At 50.8% G+C, this 23,174-nt stretch overlaps 1 protein-coding gene across 1 annotated transcript; it reads left to right on the plus strand.

Moving 5' to 3' along the window:
* Window positions 1–3,141: 3,141 nt before the first annotated feature.
* CHKB (choline kinase beta) lies at window positions 3,142–20,998 on the plus strand. The gene is made up of 11 exons (XM_053404933.1): window positions 3,142–3,371; window positions 6,212–6,320; window positions 7,450–7,563; window positions 8,824–8,957; window positions 13,121–13,225; window positions 14,473–14,531; window positions 15,870–15,957; window positions 17,052–17,160; window positions 19,280–19,386; window positions 20,349–20,430; window positions 20,624–20,998. Exons 1-11 carry the CDS (start codon window positions 3,193–3,195, stop codon window positions 20,678–20,680), a joined length of 1,143 nt encoding a protein of 380 aa, XP_053260908.1. The 5' UTR covers window positions 3,142–3,192; the 3' UTR covers window positions 20,681–20,998.
* Window positions 20,999–23,174: the final 2,176 nt, after the last annotated feature.

Below are 23,174 nucleotides of genomic sequence, written 5' to 3' on the forward strand. Positions count from 1 at the left end.
TTAAGCTGAAACTGTTCTTAACCTGAAGCACCACTTTAGCTAATGGGGCCTCCTGCTGCCGCTGCACGATTTCTGTTCTCATCCTGAAGCAAAGTTCTTAACCCGAGGTAATACTTCTGGGTTAGCGGAGTCTGTAACCTGAAGTGTATGTAACCTGAAGCGTATGTAACCTGAAGCGTATGTAACCCGAGGTACCACAGTGTGTGTGTGTGTGTGTGTGTGTGTGTGTGTATATACACACAAGAGCATTGGCCATTCTTCTACATTTCTCCATGTCATATTGTTGTGAACAGGGATTTTCAACTCTGACCAATCTGAAAGATTAGAAAAGAGAAAGGCTTCTTTGTGTAGCTGAAGAGAGTTTGTTTGTCTCAAATTAGACCTAATATAAATGAGATTATCCGGCAAAAAAGCATTCTCACTCACACCTCTCATTGAGTATGTAGGCATATTTAAGGTAAATACGTAAGAGGCTCGGTTATAATTCTATTTTGGGAATGATACATGTTCTTATGTAGTTGCATCGTTTTACACCCCTGGATGCCCCATATTCTAAAGAAGTTGTGTTCTGCGTTATAAATCAAGCACTGCTAAGAGTGGCTTCTTTTTGTTTTCCCATATATTTCTTATCAATTTAAAAAATTGGTGTGGCACGAGCTAATTTTTATTCTGAGAACCACTGCTCTGACTAGAGAAAGAAGCAGATTATCAGAGTTCAGAGACACCCTCCATCTAAGCACGGAAAGACTCCCATCTGTGTTGGCTCACTCACCCTGAAGTCCCGAAGTTTCAGTCGCCCGTTGGGGACAGGAAAAAAAGTGTCTGTCTGAAGAATGACACAGCCTGGGGATCCGCTCAGCCGCTCAGCGTTCCTTAGTAGCTCTGCCCGGTCCCGAACCCGCGCCTTGATCTCCACGTTTGCTGGCATCTGAAAGAAAACAGTGACGTTCAAAAGAGGCAAATAAGATTATCCAGTGCAGGTGTTTTCAACGTCCTGGAAAACTCTTTGCAAATCCTTGCACACCAAGGTGTCCTCACTACCCAAACCACAGGTGTGCCATGGAACCAGCATTGCAGAGAATTCTCTCATGGTATGCAGGGAGCTTGTCAGTTTCTCTGTTGCCCCAAGGCATGTGAGTTTGGCGAATTCCCCCTCTGGCTACGAACCTTAGGAACCTCAGGGGGAAGAATTTGTATGTAAAAAAAGACTTGAATACTGCTATATTATAAAAGAAAAATATATCAAAGCGGTTTACAGCAATAAAACCATAAAATAAAGCCATCAGGAAGTTAAAAACAGACACCCAAGGAACAGAAACGAGAGGTAGGACTTTATGGATAAACGTGACCCATTCCAGACACATTTTAACACCCCATCACCAGCATTGCTCTGCTTCTGTTTGTCTAAATTTAAGAACCTAAAAAGATGCTGCTGGATTGGGCCAAAGGGGGCCCATCTAGTCCAGCATCCGGCTCTCACAGTGGCTGATCAGATGCCTGTGGGAAAACCGGAAGCAGGATCCAAGCGCAAGAGCAATTCTCCCCTCCTGCAGCTTCCAGAAACTAGGACTCAGGAGCATGGCTGCCTCAGAGCATAGGCCCTGAATAGCCCTCTCCTCCTCCATGAATTTGTCTAATCCTCTTTGAAAGCAATCGGAATTGGTAGTTGTCACTGGCTCCTGTGGCAGGGAGTTCCAGAGTCCAAACTATGCACTATGTTGTGGAAGACTTTCCTTTGCGACCCCGCCTGATAGCCTGCTCCCTAAAATATCCCTTGTTTGCTCATTTCTATATAGAGGGTGCCTACATTCTGCTATTTATAAAAATTAGTAGTTTGCATGGTTTTCCCAATAGTGATGTATGGAAGTGAGAGCTGGACCATAAAGACAGCTGCTCGCCAAAGAATGGATGCTTTTGAATTATGGCGCTGGAGGAGACTCTTGAGAGTCCCATGGACTGCAAGAAGATCAAACCTCTCCATTCTGAAGGAAATCAGCCCTGAGTGCTCACTGGAAGGACAGATCCTGAAGCTGAGGCTCCAAGACTTTGGCCACCTCATGAGAAGAGAAGACTCCCTGGAAAAGACCCTGATGTTGGGAAAGATGGAGGGCACAAGGAGAAGGGGACGACAGAGGACGAGATGGTTAGACAGCGTTCTCGAAGCTACCAGCATGAGTTTGACCAAACTGCGGGAGGCAGTGGAAGAAAGGAGTGCCTGGCGTGCTCTGGTCCTGGGGGTCACGAAGAGGCGGACACGACTAAACAACAGCAACAAAGTAGTTTGCATTATATATTTACAGCAATTATGATTTCATGTTATGGCAAGTTTCTAGAGACTAGATTACGAATCTTTGTAAATTGTGTTTCCAAAGGAACTTTTGTTATTGCCAAATGCCCATGTGTATGCATTATTAAGCTAGTTATGAATAAAAAATCATGTTAAGTTATTTAACTATTCATTATTCACTTCTTCTTAATTGTATTTCAGTTCAACAATTACTTTGCTAAAATACATATTTTGTGATGTGCCAATGGCTTGAGATACCTATTAGGTCCATCAATGACCATATAGCATCTATTCCACACAAAAAGCAACGTGGGCAAAGGACAGCTGGACATATCAAGGGCCCCATTACCTTCAGCAGCTGAGGGCCTCATCCAACCTGAATCCGGCCCTGCCCCCCACCCACCTCACCCCATGCTCTATATCTCAAGCACTGGGGTTGCAGAAGCTGAACCCACCGTCAGTCCCAGAAGCTTGGCCGGAGCCCCCAAGCCCGACCCCGACCCGCCTGCGCGTTCCCACAAGCACTGGAACACGTGTCTCCCGCGCCCAGGCTTCCCTTCTCCCTGACCGCTGTGATTGGCCCCCCGCGCCAGAGGCGGGTCTAGAACGGCGGCTCCGGATTGGCCACGGGGTTACGGGGTGGGGCCTGACCAAGGCCGCGCCCACCTCTCCGTCAGCAGCTCCGTCGACGTTGACGCCGCGAGAGGCCAATCAAAGCCGGAGCCCAGGAGGACGCGCGGCGAATGAGAGCGAAAGGGGCCGTCCAAGCGACGGAGAGGCGATTGGGCGGGCAGGGGCCCGGTGGGTGGGGCGAAGGCCCGGCGCTGCCGCCATTGGCCGAGGCGCTGAGGCGAGCGGCTCTCTGATTGGCGGGCTCCGGCCAGCGCAGGCGAGCGGGCCGCGGGATGGAGTCGCCTGAGGGAAACGGGTCCGGAGGGGACTTCGCCGTGCCCAGCTCGCCCCGGGGCTCCCCGGCCGTGCCCGGGCCCACGCGCCTCCGCGCCTTCCTCTGGTGCCGGGAGTTCCTGGCCGGCGCTTGGCGCTGCCTGGCGGCGCCCGAAGACCTCGGCATCGTCCCCGTCAGGTGAGCCCCGCCCCCACCGCCGTAATGCGCCCAAGAGCCGCGCCGCGCCGGGTGACGTCAGCCTCTCTCCACTCGCCGCGTCTGCCGTAGAGCGTCGAATAGCGGCGCAGCGGCTTTCCAGCTCTGGGCTTCAGAAAAGAGCCCCGAGGAGGGATGGGGTTCGAATCTCGCCCGTGAACCAACCTCGCAGGGTTGCTATGTCTGTGTGTGTGGGGGGGTGAAATGGGGCTAGAACCTCAGGCTAGCCAACCTCGCAGGGTTGGCGTGGGGGTGAAATGGAGAGGAGAGGCAGTGCCGTGCAATGGTTAGAGCTCTGGACCAGGACCTGGGAGGGAGCGGGGCTTGAAGCTATGAACCTTGGGAGCCAGGCACCGCCTCTCCCAGCCTAGCCTACCTGGAAGGGTTGGCGTGGGGGTGAAATGGGGAGGAGAGGTAGTGCCATGCAATGGTTAGAGCGCTGGACCAGGACCAGGGAGGGAGCGGGGCTTGAAGCTATGAACCTTGGGAGCCAGGTATGACTTCTCCCAGCCAACCTACCTGGAAGGGTTGGCGTGGGGGTGCAATGGGGAGGAGAGGCAGTGCCGTGGAATGGTTAGTGCTGGACCAGGACCTGGGAGGGAGTGAGGTTTGATGCCAGGAACCTTGGGGGCCAGGCCTCACTTCTCCCAGCCTAGCCTACCTGGAAGGGTTGGCGTGGGGGTTCAAACGAAGACTAGGATCTGGGGGAAAGCAGAGTTCCAAGTTTTGCCTCTCTGCCATAGGGTGGCCTTGGGAGCTGGTCACTGCCCCTCAGCCTAACCTACCTGGCAGGGCTGTTGTGGGAGAGGTTAAATGGGGAGAAGAGGCAGTGCGGTGTAATGGTTAGAGTGTCAGAATAGAACCTCAGAAAGACCAGGGTTCGAATCCCCCTGCAACTGTGCCATGAAGCTCCCTGTGAGGGCCAGTCGCTGTCTTCTGTCAGCCTGACCTACTTCACAGGGTTGTTGTGTGGTTTCGCAAACTTGCTTGCCCCTGCTCAGGTGAGCAGGACCCAACCAGTGGCTTCAAGTTCCAAGAAACGAGACCCTGACTAAATACACCTGGAAGAATAAACCTTCCGCTGGCGAGAGCTGTTCGGAAGTGGGATCTCGCTGGTGGTTTTTTAAGCGGAGGTTGTGATCTGCCAGGGATTCTTAACCTCTGCTTAGAACACCTTTCCAGGAAGGAGAGCCCAGCCTCTCCAGAGGGCGCCCGTTCCCTCGAACATCTCTTGCCATCTCTTGCCGCCGGAAAGCTCTTCCTGATGTTGAGCCGGAATCTCCTATCTTGTAACTTGAAGCCGCTGCTCCTTGTAACCTTGCTCCATCTTCCACGTCACAGACCTTCAGATATTTGAAGCCGTAGGCCCTTGCAATTACGTTCCTGTATATATAGAGAGATATAAATCCCTCTGGCCTGCTTCTTTAATGTTTTAATGTTGTACTTTAATCTTGCTTTTTAAGTTGTATTTCAATCAACTTGTTTTGTTAGCTGCCCTGAGCCTGGTCTTGGCTGGGGAGGGCGGGGTATAAATAAAATTGATTATTATATTATTATTATTCTTTGCTTCTGCTGCTGCTGCTTTTGCAGCTGGACAGCTCAGCTCTCCGGAAAATGACTCACTTCTTCCTTGCAGGCTCTGCGCCTTTCCTGCCCCCAGAGGAGGAGGGGTGTGGGTCAATTGTTCCTTTCTCCTGTAGGATGTGTCACAGCAGGCCCACGGGTCACCGTCTCCTTCTCAAGGCATTCCAGGAACGCTTCCACACTGCCAGAGCCCTGCCCAGCACAGAGCATGGCTGGGGTGGGGGCTGCCAGTGAGACTGGCAAACAACAGGGCAGTGACGGAGGGCAGAACATCTGGGGAGCAGCTAAAATTGGCATTTTGTTGCCCGCACAGTGGAGACAACCTTTCCTTTTTTCCCCTTTTTATTTTATTTTATGAACATATAAAAGATATACATCACACTACCTAATTTTCATAGCATAAAACATAAGGATCTGAGCCCAGGAGCAACTCTCCCCTAATGTGTCTTCCAGCAACTGGGATTCAGAAACATTGCCTCCTCCAGCTGTAGAGGCAGTGCTGAGCCATTGTGTCAAGCAGTCACTGGTAATGTTCTCCCAGTGCCCTACCCACAACTAGGGCAGTCGAGCCTGCAGCTTTCATTTTTTTAATATACAGTGGATGCATCTGCGTGTGCGGTTTGCGATTTGGCACTTCTGCGCATGCGCAAAGCGCGATTTAGCACTTCTGCGTATGCACGACCACCGAAACCCGGAAGTAACCCGTTCTGGTACTTCTGGGTTTTGGCGGTCCGTAACCCGAAAAAATGCAACCTGAAGCGTCTGTAACCCGAGGTATGACTGTATCTGACTTTTAGAAGACATCTGAAGGCAGCCCTGTTTAGGGTCGTTTTTAATGTTTGATGTTTTATTGTGTTTTTAATATTCTGTTAGGAGCTGCCCAGAGTGGCTGGAGAGGTCTGGCCAGATGGGCAAGGTAGAAGTAATAAATTACTACTACTACTACTACTACTACAGGTTTTTTGTTGGGGCATCTGCTTGGCCCTTGTGAGAGCAGGATGCTTGCCTAGGTGGGCGATTGGCCTGATCCAGGAGGCTCTTCTGGCATTATTAAAGTCTGAGCATGAGCACACAGACACTTGGGAGGGGGGGGTGTTTGGCCTCCTGAGGAAGGAGGTTATTGCTGGCTTACCTGCCTGGAGGCTCTTTCTCCCTGCCAGTTTTGCTGTTCTTCAGTCTCCACCTGCCCTCCCCGTTTCTGACTCTTCCTCCCCTCTTGGGTTGTGCTTTCTCCATAGCGGGGGGCTGAGCAACCTCCTCTACAAGTGCACCCTCCCCGATCACATTGTGACTGCGGAAGATGAGCCACGCCAAGTTCTGCTGCGTATCTACGGAGTCATCCTACAGGTGAGATCTTCTGGTCCTGGTGCTCTGGGTTCCCAACTCCTTGGCATGGCCTTCTCTGTGCTGGCTCCCCAGGGGCTGAAGAGGAACTGATGTAGCACTGACAGCACCTTGCGGGAAACTTTAGTGAAGAGCAGGGAGGTGTCTAAATGCAGCCCTGCCCTTCATTTGAAGATCCAGCAAGAACTAGGGCTCTCGTCTGCAATTTTTGCTTTTTACCACTGGGGGCAGCTTGGGTGGGCGGGTCTCAATCCTCCTCCAGTTCTGGTTGCAAAGGAGCAGCTCTCCTGGTTACCGTATTTTTCACTTCGTAAGAGGCACTTTTTCCCTCTTAAAATCTAAGGGGAAATGTCTGTGCGTCTTATGGAGCAAATGTGTGGTCCCTGGGACTGGGGCGGGACCCGGGCTTCCCCCGCCAGCCCCACAAGCTCGGGGAGCAGCGGGAAGGCTGTGCGCATCCTTTCCGCTGCTCCCTGACCCGCTCTTTGGGGCTGGCGGGGGAAAGCTGGGCTTCCCCCACCACCAGCCCTGGGGAGCAGGTCTAAAGGAACCCAAAGCCTCCGGAGCACAGCAGGAACTCCCACTGCGCTCCGGAGGCTTCGGGTTGTGGATTTTGAAGAGGATTAGATAGATTCCTGGAGGAGGAGAGGGCTAGCAATGGCCACCGGCCAGGATGGCTCTGTTATGCCATCCACAGCAGGAGGAAGGAAAGCTTCTGAATCCCAGTTACTTAAAACCGCAGGAATGGAAAGTGCTGCTCTGGGTGCTTGCAGGTTTTCCCAAAGAGGCATCTGGTCAGCCACTGTGAGAACAGGATGCTGGACTCGATGGGCCATTGGCTTGATCCAGCAGGCTCTTCTTCTGTTCTTAGGCCACTTCAGGGTCTCGTTTGTGGCCAGCCTGATCTAGAATCCTTTTTGTCTTCTCTGTCCCTCTGGGGTTAGGAGGCCCCACAGTTCTGCTGCCTTCCCTGCTGAGGCCATTTGACTGTCAAATGACTGTCAGGGTCCCTTCCAACTCTACAGTTCTACGATTTGCACGTCTTTCTCTGCCAGGGCTGTGCAACACCCTCTCTCTTCAGGGGTGGTGGCAAGGGCAGAATCTGACCCCATCGCCTTTCTCTCTCCCGCAGGGGGTCGACTCGCTGGTTCTCGAGAGCGTCATGTTTGCCATCCTGGCTGAGCGCATGCTGGGACCGCGACTCTACGGCATCTTCCCCCAGGGGCGCCTGGAGGAATATATCCCGGTGGGTTGCTGGCTGTGCCCTGGATCAGCGGTTCGCGGGGTGGGCGGGATTACCTGAGGGGCTGGCAGAAGGAATATGGGAGGTGTAAATGGCTTTCAGGCTGGGAAAAGCTGGATCAAGTTCATCAGGCTTGTTGGAATTAATTAAACTAAATCAGGCTTCCTCAAATTTGGCCCTCCAGATGTTTTTGGCCTACAATTCCCATGATCCCTAGTGGTCAGGGGTGATGGGAATTGTAGTCTCAAAACATCTGGAGGGCCGAGTTTGAGGAAGCCTGAACTAAATAGTTTTAATTGGGCTCTGAATAAATGCAATTAACGGTTTCCGCTTTGAATTTCATAATAATAATAATAATAATTTTTTATATCCCGCCCTCCCCAGCCAAAGCCGGGCTCAGAGCGGCTAACAACAGTAAAACAACACAGTTTACATAAAATCACAATCAATTAATTGAAATACATTCTAAAATCAATTCAGAATCAAATTAATGGCAACCATTGGGCTAGAGTTCTGTGAAGATTACAGGAGGAGGGGGTCAGACTGTGCCTTGGCCAAAGGCCTGGTAGAACAGCTCTGTCTTGCAGACCCTGCAGAAAGATGTCAAGTCCCGCAGGGCCCTAGTCTCTTGTTCCACCAGATCGGGGCCATGGCTGAAAAAGCCCTGGCTCTGGTTGAGGCCAGCCTAACCTCCCTGTAGCCCGGGATCTCCAAGATGTTTTTGTTTGAAGACCGTAAGTTCCTCCATGGGACATACCAGGAGAGGCGGTGCTGTAGGTACGAGGGTCCTAGGCCGTATAGGGCTTTAAATGTTAAAACCATCACCTTAAACCTGATCCTGTACTCCACCGGGAGCCAGTGTCATATTATCTTCCTTAATGGGTTGTGCAAGCTGCAATTCTAAGTAATGGTTTGTACAGGGTGGCTGTCCAGTGTTCTCACCACAGCAGCCCTGTGAGGTAGGCTGGTCCGCTTGTGGATGTTTCCAACATGCAGACATTGGAACCTGGGTCCGAGCCAATGCCCTCCTTCATTTTCTGGCTGTGGGTTAGTGGCCCCAGACATGCACTCCCAACTTTCCTCCCATGTGTGTTACGGACTCTCAAAAGATGTTTTCTTGCCTGCTGTTTCTGCGCTCTGTTGCGCAGGGGGCCCCACACCTCTGGGGCAGGTGCCCACGGAGCTATTGCCAGCAGAGGGAATTGGCTTCCATTGGGTGGGAGAGGAAGAGGCTCTCATGCCGCCCGTGTCTCTTCCCCGCAGAGCCGGCGCCTGACCACGGAGGACTTGCCCGACCCCAGCATCTCGGGGGAGATCGCCACGAAGATGGCTCGCTTCCACGAGATGGTGATGCCCTTCAATAAGCAGCCCAAGTGGATGTTCAGGACGATGGAGAAGTAAGGCTCCTTGTGCTTTTGAAAGCTGCAGGCTAGAAAACCAGAACCCTTTCTCCTAGGTATCATGGCAGAGGAAATAAAAAGAACGGTCAGACCAATATTTATGTATGCAACTACTGCGGCAGGGTTACTGATTGCCAAAAATTGGAAAAGCAGCAGCGTCCCAACTAAAACAGACTGGTTATCTAAAATGATGGAATACTTCCATATTGCCAAACTAACAGGGAGGATAAGAGGAGATATGGTACAAAAAGTGAATAAGGAGTGGGCTATCTTTAAGGAATACATCAACATTTATGTGGGAAAAGTAGAATTTCTGACAGATATTGAGTGAATCCAGAAAATGATTAGAGTGGAAGGAGAGTAAAGTCAAGACAGAAGAAGAGATTAAAGAAATAATGAAATGTGTTTAGGCTACTTGGAAAAGTAAAGTAGCGTAACAAGAACGGCTGGAAGTCAAGTCACTTGTTGGGTGTCGGTGTGGGGTAGGTGTGTAGGTATGTTGATATGTACAGTATAAAAAGGTAAAGGGATCCCTGACCATTGGGTCCAGTCATGGCCGACTCTGGGGTTGTGGCGCTCATCTCGCTTTACTGGCCAAGGGAGCCGGCGTACAGCTTCCGGGTCATGTGGCCAGCAGGACTAAGCCACTTCTGGCAAACCAGAGCAGCGCACAGAAATGCCATTTACCTTCCTGCCGGAGCGGTACCTATTTATCTACTTGCACTTTGACGTGCTTTCGAACTGCTAGGTTGGCAGGAATGTACAGTATAGGTAGGTATTATATAAAGTAATGTAGGTATGTTTTATGTTATGAAAAGAAAGTAGTGTGTTGTGTACGTGTATTGCGTACATGTATACGTATGTGTTTTATATGTTAATAAAATTTCAAAATATATATATACAGTGGTACCTCCGGTTAAGAACTTAATTAGTTCCGGAGGTCCGTACTTAACCTGAATGTTCTTAACCTGAAGCACCACTTTAGCTAATGGGGCCTTCTGCTGCCGCCACACTGCCGGAGCACGATTTCTGTTCTCATTTTGAAGCAAAGTTCTTAACCCAAGGTAATATTTCTGGGTTAGCAGAGTCTGTAACCTGAAGCGTCTGTAACCCGAGGTACCACTGTATATATAAAAAGAAAGCTGCAGGCTCGACTATCCCAGTTGTGGGTAGGGCACTGGGAGAACATTACCAGTGGCTGCTTGACACAATGGCTCAGCACTGCCTCTACACAGCTGGAGGTGGCGATGTTTCTGAATCCCAGTTCCTGGAAGACGCATTAGGGGAGAGTTGCTCCTGGGCTCAGATCCTGCTTGTCGATTTCCCACAGGCCACTGTTTGGCCCCTGGGAGGAGAGGGTGTCAGATGGGAGGGGCCATTGCCTGACCCAGAAGGCTGTTCTTACGCTGATGCTCTGGTGTCCTCAATGGTTCCTCTTGCCATCTTGTAATATGTGGGGCTGGATGCGGCCTGTGGGTTGCTAAAGTGTGTGGCCCTCAAACTTTTCACTCCCTCCTGTGGGCCCTTTCCTACCTCCTGAGGATGATTTTTTTTGATTTTTTTTTAATTAAGTTTTCATTAATAGCACTCCAGTTAATAACGAATCTAATCTTGCCACATCATAATACAAAAAATAAAGCCAATTCTACAAGCCAAATTACATAATTTAAAAGGACTCCCCATGTTATGGCTGGTCAAATCCATATAGTTTCATTCCAACATTTTTCTAACACTCATTAATTTTACAATATTTCTCTAAATAAAATTTTAAACTTTCTTCCAATCTTCATCCACCGTCTCTTCTCCCTGGTCTCGGGTTCTGTCAGTCCTTTCTATCCATTCCATCTAGTCCATCAACCTGGTGATCTTCTGTCTGAGGCTCTTAACTCTTTTCCATGTCCCTTCTGCAGATCTTCTTCATATTTATACCTGCACTTTACTTTGTCTTCTGCTGATCTTGTTCTTAATTTCCTTCCTTTGTCATTGAGGAGTAGATCTCGGGGAGACTCCAACCTAACAATGTCTTTATCCCTTCTCGACAGGTCAACCCATTCTCCATAGTCAGGACTAAAATCCAAAGGATATTTCAAAGCATGTTTCAAAGTCCCTCCAAAGTTAAAGGCCCCCACCACTCCAATCTCCCCCTGGCCCAAAACCAGATCCCAAAAGTCAGAACATCCCTGCATAAGAGGATCTTTCCAACTTTCCTTCTCCAATCCAAGCGGGACTCCATCTCTCCAAATCTGGCTTTCTCCAGATTCGGTCTTCAAAAACAACAACTTATGTTCATACAAGGCCGAGGCTCTCTCCACTTGTATTACTTGAGATTCAACAACAACCTCCTCCTTTGTCTTCTCCACAGCTTGCCATGTCAAAGCAGATTTCTGGGTCGGTTCCTGAGTAGTTTCTGTATAAGTATTCACTTTTTGTCCCAAATCAATCCTTTTTTGTCCAAAGCTGTCAGTTATAGTAATCATCGCATCCATCTTCTTATGAAGCTGTTCCAATAAGGCACTTGTTTTGCAAAAAGCAATCACTAAGGCTTCTTCTGTCCACATTCTTGTCCAAGGTCAATGTCTAATTCTCACGGTCTTTAATCTCTGCAGCTGCAGAATTCCCCAGCTCCACTCCAGCAACAGTTTCAAAAGCTCCCTCTAGGGGAAACAATTTCTATTTGTATCCGTCCTTTTAAAAGCAGGTCCAGCAACAAAGTTAACAAAGTTAATTTCGATTTTCAGATATTTTGCTCCTTTTAAGTGCAAAAGGAAACATTGGAATCAATATGTTTCTCTTATTTCACTATCTGTCAACATACGTTTTATTCACAGTCAATGAACTTTCCCAAAACGTCGGTCTTCCTGGCAGCCCGTTCCCAGGTTCAAAACGGTGGTAATTTATGTTTCTTCACTCTCTCTCCTGCAGGCTTAAACAATCTAAACTTTCCCCCCTCTTCTCCTGCTTCCAAGGGGGGTTTAGTAATTTTAGCCGATGGAGATTTAATCCTTTATAAAAGACTTTCCAGACTTTAGCTTGCAATGTCTTTGCTTCAATCTATTTACAAAAGCGGAAGGCGGACTTCCTGTTTGGAACCTTATTCCCATGAATTATTGAATGTCATTTGATTTGGTAGAAGCAAGAGTTTTTTAAAAAGTCATCTTTTTTATTACCTGCATCCCATTGGGGTGTTACAAGATGAATGATCCTTGCTGTATATTTTGTTGTTTCTTCAGCTTGCGTATAGTGATATACAAAGGCGGTGTACAAATCAGAGGTGAAACGCAAAGGAAAAAATACCCATTGGGTCATCCCATTGTTTCCTGAGAATTCAGAGGCGACAGTCAGAATAGGGCAGGGCTCAGTGGGCTGCCACATTAGGAACAGAACCTTGACCCCTTGAATGGGTGTGAAAACTGGGAGGTCGTATAGGTTAGGGCCAGGGTGCCGATCTCCATACCCAGGCTTCCTGAGTGGAACGGTGAGACCTCCTAGGCCTGTGTGCTGGGCCCGGGGGTAACCCTTGAAACGTGGTCCAGGACCAGTCCAGAATCCGGAGGTTCTGCTAGGAGTCAGTCCGACAGGGCCAAGGCAGGACACGAGGCAGGAAACCAGGCAAGGACAGGTACAGGGTCTCAGGCAGGATCTGGCATACAGCAATGTTGCTCCCGCAACCTGGGGCGGGGTCCAACAGCCTTTTATCTTTGTCGGGGTAACGGCCGGTCCTGATCCCCCGGCGACTCACCTCCCTGTCTCGCCTGAAGGTGAGCACTCCTCCTGCGAGTACTCAGGTCTCTCCTTCTCTCAGGCTTTAGTCTCTGCAGCTTGGGAGATGTTGGTGGGTTACTAGACCCAGAGGCTGCCTCAACCTCCCCTGACCCAACTGGTAGTGGAGCAGCTGTAAGGGATGGCCCAGCTGGAGGCATCTGGAGCCAGGGCAGGCTCAGGCCCCTGACTCGGCCCAGCTGGTGTTTGTTGCAGGGGAACCTGTGCAGACTGGGACTCTTCAGGATCAGGCCCCAGTCTCGGTTCAGATGCCGCCTGAGGCAAAGGATCCGGTGCAGAATGAGACTCCTCTGGTCCCGAGTCCCAGGCCATCACAGCCTGTTGGGTTGTGGCTGGAGAAAGCCAGTGACTGACCGATTCTCCTTTCCCCCTGTTGGCAGGTACTTGAGGCAGATCTCCGATCTGACCTTCCCCCAGGAAGCCCAGCTGCAGAAGCTCAATAAGCTCAAGGCGTACAACTTGGAAGCGGAAATGCGCAGCCTCAGGTGAGCGGGCGGCAGTGGGGCACAGGATCGGGAGCCTTGGGTCAGTGCTGTGCCCCCTGGCAGAATTAGCAAGTGCGTGGTGGGATGTGTCAGATGCTGATGGTGGTTGCTCGTGAGTAACCAGGCAGGACTCCGACCTGTCTTTTACAGGTTTTATTGTGCAAACTATTTACAGTGCAGATCTACCAAGTTCATGTCCGTCTCAGTCACTTGCAGAATCCGGGAGTGGCTCCTTCCGGCTTCTCCCCCAACATAAGAACTTCGGCACCCCAAGCCTCCTCCCCCCCTCCTTGCATTTCACCCCGCTGCGCAAGCTGGGCGACGGAAGTGGCGTGCGTCCCTCCTGGCCAGCCTGGCGAGGTGAGGTGCTGGGACTCTTAGCAGCATCCTTGAGCCCTCTCTTCGCTTGGCTGGCCCCTTCCCTCTCTTCCTCACTGGAGGTGTGGCTTTTCTCACCGCTGGAAGAGGAACTGCTCCTCAGGAGTTTCAGAGGCTCTCTGTATCCCAACGGCCCCCCTGCCTCCCTCCCCTGTTCCGATGGCAGTCCTCTGGCAGGATGCCTTGCCCCTTGCTGTCCGTCACGCGCCCCCTGCCAAGGCAGGGTCCATAGCTCTAAGGGGCAGAGCAGGTGCCTTGCATGCCTCAGCCCCTCTCCTGCCAGAAGGCTTTGGGGCAGCAGTGGGGTGGACTCCAACTCCAGAGGAAATGGACCAGTTGTTGGACTTGTCTGAAGCTCTGGCTGCAAGCGGCAAGCGGCCTCGAAACAAGGAAGATGCATTTCTGGCCAAGATAATCACAGAATTGTAGAGGTGGGTGGGATCCCCAAAGGCCATCTAGTCCAACCCCCTGCTATGCAGGAAACACAGCAAAAGAATCCCTGAAAGACAGCCATCCAATCTCTGTTTATAAACCTCCAACAAAGGAGATTCCAGCCACCTTCCAAGGTTGTCCCTTCCATAGCTCTTGCCCTCAGAAAGTCATTCCTCATTTTGAGCTGGAATCTCCTTCTTTGTCATTTGAATCCTTTGGTTCGGGTTGAATCCTGCCCTCTGGAGCAGGAGAAAACTCCGTCTTGTCTCCCATGAATTGATGGGGTGGATGTGAATATTTTCTGTGTTTTCTTTTGGGGGGGGCCCTTTCCCTCTCCAAATCTGCTCTGTTTGAGGGTGGGGAGTTCTCCTGTGCAAAGCAAACACCCTCCTCGTTCTCCCAACTCTCTTTCCTCTCTCTCTCTCCTGGGATTTCAGGGAGCTGCTGGAGTCCACCCCGTCCCCCGTGGTCTTCTGCCACAACGACGTGCAAGAAGGTGAGGACACTGAAGTGGGGAAGGGAAGCTGGGGTGGTGGTGTGATCTTTCCCCCAGGTTCTGGCCAGGGGCCTGTGAATATTGGGTGGTGCTGAGAGTCCCACTCCCCGCCCCCTGAATGATGCTGAGATTGCTCCCTGGAGCAGAGCGGGGCAAGGCACACGGCCCTGGCTTCCTTCTGCTGTGAGAGCAACGCAGTGCCTGCAGCCACCCTGAATGGAAGGCCATATACGAAGAGCTTTGCAGCTGGATCAGACCCAAAGGGCCCATTGAGGCCAGTTCTGGGAGCAGAACCTGAGTTCCACAGGGCTCTCTCCACCTGTGACTCCCAGAAACCACTATCCAGAGGAATGCTGAAAGATCCTGTTCCCTCATATGAACCTGACTGGGCTCTGAGAGCTTCAGAGGAGGCCCTTTTTTCGTTCCAATCCCCCTCACAGGCATACTGGGTAGGGACAGGGCCTTATTGGTGGCAGTTCCCAGTCTTTGGAGCTCCCTGCCTAGAGAAGCCAGATGGGCTCCCTCCTTGCTCTCCTTCCGCCAACAGATATAGAATACCTACAGCAGCAGATATAGAATCCCTATTCAGCAGATGAATACTGCCCTTGTTCCAACAGGCTTTGGGGAACTGGTTGCTTTTAAAGAGAGGGCTGTTTTTCTTGGAATTATCTGTATGTTTTTGTAGATCACACAGAGAGAGACATACACCATGCACAATTTTTGTTGGCATCCATCTGTCTCAGGGTTCAGGGGCAGAATGCACTTTGGGGAGTGAAATCAAACCATTGGAGAAATACAGATGGAGATGGGACAGACATGTTTTGTTACACATACATATTCACATCTAAGATGTACATACAGTATTATCTATACCTACAAAATGTGTGTGCGTTTAACAATTGCTTCCCCACAAGGTTCTTTTTCAACTGAGCTGCCTTGAGTTCTTGTCGGGGGGGGGGGGGAGGAAAGGTGGGATATAAATAAATATAATTATAAAAAGAGAAGAAGAGTTTGGATTTGATATCCCGCTTTATCACTCCCCTTCAGGAGTCTCAAAGCGGCCAACAATCTCCTTTCCCTTCCTCCCCCACAACAAACACTCTGTGAGGTGAGTGGGGCTGAGAGACTTCAGAGAAGTGTGACTAACCCAAGGCCACCCAGCAGCTGCATGTGGAGGAGTGGAGATGTGAACCCGGTTCACCAGATTATGAGTCCACCGCTCTTAACCACTACACTACGCTGCTCTTGAAACTGGAGGGGGGTGGTAAGCGTAGCAGCCATGGCGAGTGGCCACTGATGCCTTCTCCTGCTCTTGCTCCTTCTCTCCCCACAACCCAGGGAACATCCTGCTCCTGGCTGGGCGCGAGTCCGCCACCTCCGACCGCCTCATGCTGATCGACTTCGAGTACAGCAGCTACAACTACCGGTGAGCTGGGGATGAGGGCAGAGGGCAGGGAGGGAAGCGGGTGGCAGACATCGGGACTTGGTCATTCTGGACTCACAGCTGTCCATGGAGGCACAGGGCAATTCTGTGTCCAGGGCAGCTGTTTATCAGCTCCATCTGGTACGCAGGCTGAGACCCTCCCTGCCCACAGACTGTCTTGCCAGAGTGGTGCATGGTCTAGTTATCTCCCGCTTGGACTCCTGCAATGCGCTCTACGTGGGGCTACCTTTGAAGGTGACCCAGAAACTACAACTAATCCAGAATGCGGCAGCTAGACTGGTGACTGGGAGCGGCCGCTGAGACCACATAACACCGGTCTTGAAAGACCTACACTGGCTCCCAGTACTGAGCACAGTTCAAAGTGTTGGTGCTGACCTTTCAAGCCCTAAACGGCCTCGGTCCAGTAGACCTGAAGGAGCGTCTCCACCTCCATCGTTCTGCCCGGACACTGAGGTCCAGCTCTGAGGGTCTTCTGGCAGTTCCCTCCCTGTGAGAAGCCAAGTTACAGGGAACCAAGCAGAGGGCCTTCTCGGTAGTGGCACCCTCCCTGTAGAAAACCCTCCCAGCAGATGTCAAAGAGAAAAATAACTACCAAACTTTTAGAAGACATCTGAAGGCAGCCCTGTTTAGGGAAGCTTTTAATGTTTAATAGGTTATTGTATTTTAGTGTTCTGTTGGAAGCTGCCCAGAGTGGCTGGGGAAACCCAGCCGGATGGGCGGGGTATAAATAATAAATTATCATTGTTGTTGTTATTATTGGTGGCAAGAGGCCTGGCAATGACCGCAGGGGCAGTGACCCCTTAACCAGGCAAGTCTCTGGATTTCTTTGTGCCGAGGAAAAATGGGGGGGGGCAGGCCTGCTGCCCCACTACCGATGGGGCTTTTCCCCACCATGAAACTCTCAAAAGAGGTTTTCTTCCATTGAAGCCCGTTGGCAAGCGTCCCACGCCCCAGCCCTGCAGCAGGCCAACTGGAGGGACCTGCCAATATTGGAGGGGCGGGTGTGATCCTGGCTTGATTCTCAGCCACAGAGTCCAGTGGGCTGAGCTTCACCCTCCCTCCCTCTCTCCCTGCAGGGGCTTCGATATTGCCAATCACTTCTGCGAATGGGTGTACAACTACGCTCACGACCAGTGGCCTTTCTACAAAGCCAGCCCAGAAAACTACCCCAGCCGCCAGCAACAGGTAACTCCTGCTCTCTGCTCTCCACAAGGACGTGGCGTCTCTCGCTTGAAGGAAGAGGCCGTTTCTCCATTGACGGCCCATTTTTGTTTCTCGCCGAATTATTCCATGTTGGCAGCTTGCTGTTGTGCTGAAGCGTCCACAGCAAAAGGGAGAAATAGAATGACACATGTGCATTCATATAACATACGGCTGATGAATCACAGTTTGTGAGTAAATGTAGGTTGAAGGAAAATTAATATCAAGGCCAACAGGAAATGCTGGCTAAAAGCAGTTTGCAATAAGTCCTCTTAACATTCAGCTTTGCTGGCTGTGCATCACTTTTAGTGTTGTGAGAGAAGAGAGGAAACTTTTCTCTATTCACTTTCTCCATGTCATGCATAATTTTTATAAGCTTCTATCAGGTTGCCTTTCACTCGTCTTTTCCGTAAAGTCCCAAATACCTGATAATTTTGGCTGCCTTTACATCTCAAAAGTGGTTTGCAACAAGCATTTAGGTTCCCCCGTAACTGCATTTGAAAGCAGATGCCTGTGTTCTGTAGTTCCTGCAGGCTTTGCACGGGGAGTGGGGGTGTTGATTTTTTATTTACGTAGTTATAAATAAAGCATTATAATTGCTTTGTAAACCCATTTCTAACTTACGGGACCTGAATAAATGCCAGTACATCAACAGCTGAGTCCTCCGAGTATCACTGTCTCTCCCTTATATTTGCATAACATTTCGTTATAAATCACAGATTACAAGAGTTTTAGTTTCGAATCTAAACTAGTAATGGGTTTTTCGGAGGGTGTCGTTGTAATTGGCAGAAACCTCTTAGGCTCTTATACTAAGTTGCTGCTGGCTTGACCAGCCATTGGTGCACGTTTGACTTAGCAGCTGACTCTGTGCATTTGGAACTGGTCAGGTGAGTAGCCTTAATGCTGCTGGAGGCTGGAGGCTCAGGGAGGCTGGAGGGCAGGAGATGCTCTCACAAGCCCCTGCCCAGAGCAGCAAGCCTGCAGGGATTTTTATTTGAACATTGATTCCTGCCTCCCTCATCTGTCACAGTTCTTTCCAAAGCACATTAAACTCCACTAGGATACTGAAAAGCTTTTCTCCCCCATAACACCAGAGTCTGTGGACACCCAACGGAGCAGAATTTTGGAAGATTCAGAACAAGGCTGTCAATATTGTCACGCTGTTATACAAAATTTTGGTACAGCCATATTCCAGTTGCCTCACCTCAAAAAGGATATTGTGGAGTTTGAAAAAGTTTTAGGAAAGGGTTGTAGCACAATGACCTTACAAAGATAGATTGCAATGTCTACTACGGCCTTTTAGTTCAGAGAGAAGGTGAGAAAGAGGCAACACATTAGAAGTTTATAAAATGATGCACAGCACGCAAAAAGTGGGTAGAGAAAAGGTCTTTCTCTCTCTTGTCAGACTAGAACTTGTGGACATCTGATAAGTTGGATGATGGAAGATTCAGGGCAGAGAAAAGGAAGTCCTCCACGCATAGTTGAACTATGGAACTCACTGCCACAGGAAGCAGCGAGGGCCACCAATTTGGAAGGCTTTAAAAGAGGATTGTGCAAATTCATGGGGGAGCAGAGGGCTATTGAGGGCTCCTAGCCAGGATGGCTGTGCTGTGTCTCCAAGGCAGCAATCCTTCTCAATCCCAGATGCTGGAAGCCACAGGAGGGGAGAGTTGCTCTTGTGCTCAAATCCTGCTTTCAAATTTTCACACGGGCGTCTGATTGTGCCACCGTGGACAACTGGACTAGATGGTCCACTGGCCTGATCTAGCAGCCTCTTCTGTTTCTCTGAGCTGCCTCTCAGCTTCACCAAAAAGCAATAAATCGTCTTTTTTTTATTTAAAGGGAGATATTTATTGGGGAGAAACAGCTGTAGGTCTCCAAAAAGCACAAGCTTTTTGGTTTCCAGTGTTGCCTTTTGAAAGCATGGCGACCTGCCCTGGGACCTTGAGGGGAAGGGTGGGTTATAAATCAAATTAAGAGGATCAGTCATGAGCATGTTCGGGCAAGCAGGCCAGAGCAAGGCGATCTCGGAGAGTGGAGCGGCCTGCCGTGTCAGGACCCGGCTCTGTTCTCCCAACTCACCCTGAGGCTACTCTTTTCACAGCTGCATTTTATCCGCTGCTACCTGGAGGAGGCGGCTGGGAAGAAAGCGCGCCCGTCCCCGGAAGAGCAGGAGCGCCTGGAGGAGGAAATGCTTCTGGAGATCAGCCGGTCAGTGTCTGGGAACGCAGGAAAGTCACCTTGGGAATTAATAAATAATAATAATAATAATAATATTTTTATTTATACCCTGCCCTTCCCGGATCAGAAAACAGGCTCAGGGCAGCTAACAACAAATTTAAAACACTTAATTGATGCAACAAAAAACAGCATAAAATACAGTGTGAAACGTGAATAACAATAAATTCAGAATTCAAAAATCAGTTTAGGGGGGAAATCCATCCAATAAACATTCAGTGATCTCCAGGGCTAGCTGGCTAAATTATTTGGGCCAGCGAGGAGTCCAGGGGAGAATTAGTTGTGGGATCCCAGAGCGGGTAATCTTCACAAAAAGGGGAGGGGGGGAAGGAAGGGGAATAAACGATGAGGCTAAGTTACAATTGAAAGCCAGGCAGAATAGCTCTATCTTACAGGCCCTGCAGAAGGAGGTTAAATCCTGCAGGGCCCTGGTCTCCTGGGACAGAGCATTCCACCAGGTCGGAGCCATCACTGAGAAGGCCCTAATAGGAAAAGGTCAAAATTTAGCAGGGGATCAATGGTCTCACTACATGCCTCTTCATAAAAGGGACATCTAAAGAACAAGTGCTCTGGGCTTCCTATCTCCCCCAATGAACAGGCGCAAAGTCTCTGAGCAAATGCCGCCCCTATTTTATCCTCATAACAAGCCTGTGAGGCAGGTTGGGCAGAGACAGGCAGGTAGCGACAGGCCCAGGCCCCACCCAGTGAGCTTCGTAGCCAAGTGTGGACCGTGGTCTCCTGGGTCCCAGCTCGTTTTTCTAACCACTGCGCCACATGGAGTCAGGAAGCATGGATGTCCAGAGCGGTTGCCCCATCCCTGAGCCAGCACCCCTCTATACGATGGAGAGAGGCCGCTTTGGACCCCTGTTGCCTCGCCTCCAGCTCCTCTTCCTCCTCCTTCCCTGACTCCTCTTCTCCCCATCTCTCTCTCCCAGATTTGCGATGGCCTCCCACTTCTTCTGGGGCTTGTGGTCCATCTTGCAGGCCAAGATCTCCACCATCGAGTTTGGCTACCTGGTGAGTCCTTGCTCTTCTCATGTGATGCTTTCAGCGAACTTCCAGTGGTTTGCGAAGGCAGACGGACGCCTTAGGCAACAAGAGCATCCCACTAGAACTGGGTACTGGTTGGCTTCTCATGTTCTGAGAAAGGTGGTGCAATGCCTGACCCTGACTCTGCCCTCTTCCTTCCTCCCCTCCTCTTACCTCCCAGGAATATGCCCAGTGCCGCTTCGAAGCCTACTTCCAGCAGAAATCTCTCTGCGAGTGACCCTCGCCTGTCCTGACTCCGCGCCCAGGCTTCAGCCTGGCTGGTGCTGTCGCGGGACCTGGACTGAACTCCTGGACCTCAAGAGGCACCGTTGCCAGTGGACCAAAGCTCTCTCCCCGGACGCAGGAGGAGGGTTGGCTGGCCAGCTCTCGTTCCGCAGCGGCAAAAACTCTCTGGCTTATGGCTGGGCTGGTTCGTAGCCGGGCAACGGGGCCACAGAGCCCCCGTGGGGTGGCAGCACACCTGGAGGATGCCAGGCAGCTAAATGTTGCAGCCATGGCTTCCGGCAGGCGGTCCCTCCGTGATGGAGGTTCTTTGGGCACGGGGAAGGTGGGAAGAGGAGATCTCTGCACTTTGGGACAGGGAGGGGATGTGCGAGCCCCCACCCCACCAGGGCCCTCGCCTGCTTCCATTCCGCCTTCTTTTGCCCTCGGCCCTCCATGCCCTCTGCTGCCTCCACCACTGTGCCTTCCCTTGGCCTTGCTCAGCCCTCTCCCCCAGAGATTTCTCTCCTGCCCCAGCTCAGCCCTCTCCTTCCCTTCTTAGCCCATCCCTTCCAGATCTTAGACTCCTCATGGGTCCTCCTGGTCTGCCTCAGTGCCAGCCACAGATGGCATGGGGGGGGCTGCTGCCTTTGGGGACCGAGACTGCACAACAGAAGGCCAAGGACTAATGAGCCCCACCCCACTCCGGTGAGCCTTGGGGCAGAGGTAGGAGGTCTCTAGGCCTTACTTGCTGCTGCAGGGACCCCCAGCTCTGGCCGCCGTCTCCCATTACTGGATCGGTTCCCTCGTGCGGTTTCCCAAGGAGACGCCTTGGCCAGGACTGGGGAGGCAGCGGGAAGGCTTCGGAGGCAGGGCCAGAGGGCAAAGGTCGCCCCAGAGGACGCTCCTCGGCTGGGGGGGGCAGGGTTTGCTCTGGAGGCTTTCCCTCCCCAGATGTAATCCCAGTCCACTTCATTGGAGCCTCTCTGGAACGGCAGCCAGTTGAGGCCAGGACTTGGGGGGCGGCTCCTGCCCCTTGCCCAGGGGCACCACAAGCTTTTGGACCTGCTGGAGGGCCAGATTTTGCAGGGGAGGAGGGGCTTCCACCTTGTTTCTTCCTTTCCCCGGGAATGGGTTTGCCTGCTGGGGGCAGTGGGAGATAAATGACACCTTTTGGTCTTTGTTAACTTGGTTGTATCTGCATTTGTATGAATGTCCAGCAGAGAGGGCCAGGGACGCGGTGGGCTCTCTGGCGCAAGCCAGCCTTTGGCAGGCAGCCTGCCCTCTCGCTCTGTTCTCAGGGCCGCTCTTCTCTTCCGGCATCGCTCATGATAACCATGGAATGTAATCTCTGCAATTGCTAATAAAAGCCTGGCACTCCATCCACTAGGACTCTGTGTGTGTGTGTGTGTGTGTGTGTGTGTGTGTGTGTGTGTGTCCCTGGCTTGATCACTTTGGGGTGTCTGCGCCAGGGGAGGAGGTCGGATGTCTCTAGTCGTAGAATTGGTTGCAAGCCAGCTCCCCCAGAGGGGAGCCCCACAACAGGACCCAGAGCTCAATAGAAATTTCCCCTTCCACGTCAAAAGCTATCTCATCCTGTTGGGTGTTCAGTGTATCCATTTGGATAATATATCTGGTCAGCATATGAGCAAAAGGGATTCCTGCCATACTGAGAATTTTAAAGAAGGCTGAAAGGAAGAATATATTAGGCCAAACGTAATATTCCCCCTAACTCCCAGTTAAGTGTAAAAAAATATTGCTTCTGACTCTTCGGAATAAAGTTGGTCATCACACTTCTGTAGAAAGTTGTCTGCAGAATACAGGGCATCGTTTTAAATTCTTAGCAAAGGTAGAATTTTCACCTCTTTCTCTCCACTGTCTCAATGGGTTGCTTTTTCAATTGGTCATGTATTTGTTTTTCCTCTGAAAAATCTGGCAACTGCATGGTACTGTTTATGCTGACAGTAAGCAAATAGCTATAATTCTTTATTTTTTTAAAAAAAGAAACTCCCCCCCACTTGCTACCCCCAGCAACCAATATAATAGAATTGGGGGGGGGAGCTCAAGGGTCATCCAGTCCAGCCCCCTGCAATGCAGGAATCTCAAGTAGATCCAACATGACAGATGGCCCTCCAATGTCTGCTTAGAAACCTCCAAGGAAGGCCAGAAAGTCCTTCCTGGTGTTTAGTCAGAATCTCCTTTCTTGTAACTCACAGCCATCGGTTTGGGTCTTCCCCTCTGGAGCAGGAGAAAACAAGCTTGCTCTCTCTTTCATGTCAAAACAAAAAAAAATTTCCTTCCAGTAGCACCTTAAAGACCAACTAAGTTAGTTCTTGGTATGAGCTTTCGTGTGCATGCACACTTCAGCCCTTCAGATATTTGAAGGTTGCTATCCTATCTCAACTCAGTCTCCTCTTCTCCAGGCGAGGCATACCCGGCTCCTTCAAGCGCTCCTCATAAGGCCTGGCTTCCAGACCCTTGATCATTGTTATGGAAAAATCTAGGTGTGA

The sequence above is a fragment of the Podarcis raffonei genome, chromosome 10 (assembly GCF_027172205.1).
Source record: "Podarcis raffonei isolate rPodRaf1 chromosome 10, rPodRaf1.pri, whole genome shotgun sequence".
Lineage (NCBI taxonomy): Eukaryota > Metazoa > Chordata > Lepidosauria > Squamata > Lacertidae > Podarcis > Podarcis raffonei.

Bases quoted from the DNA above. Each gene is read 5' to 3' on its own strand.
- CHKB (XM_053404933.1), top strand. From the start codon at position 3,193: ATGGAGTCGCCTGAGGGAAACGGGTCCGGAGGGGACTTCGCCGTGCCC. The intron at 8,958-13,120 runs GTAAGGCTCCTT...CCCTGTTGGCAG, and splicing joins ATGTTCAGGACGATGGAGAA to GTACTTGAGGCAGATCTCCG. The intron at 15,958-17,051 runs GTGAGCTGGGGA...CTCTCCCTGCAG, and splicing joins TACAGCAGCTACAACTACCG to GGGCTTCGATATTGCCAATC.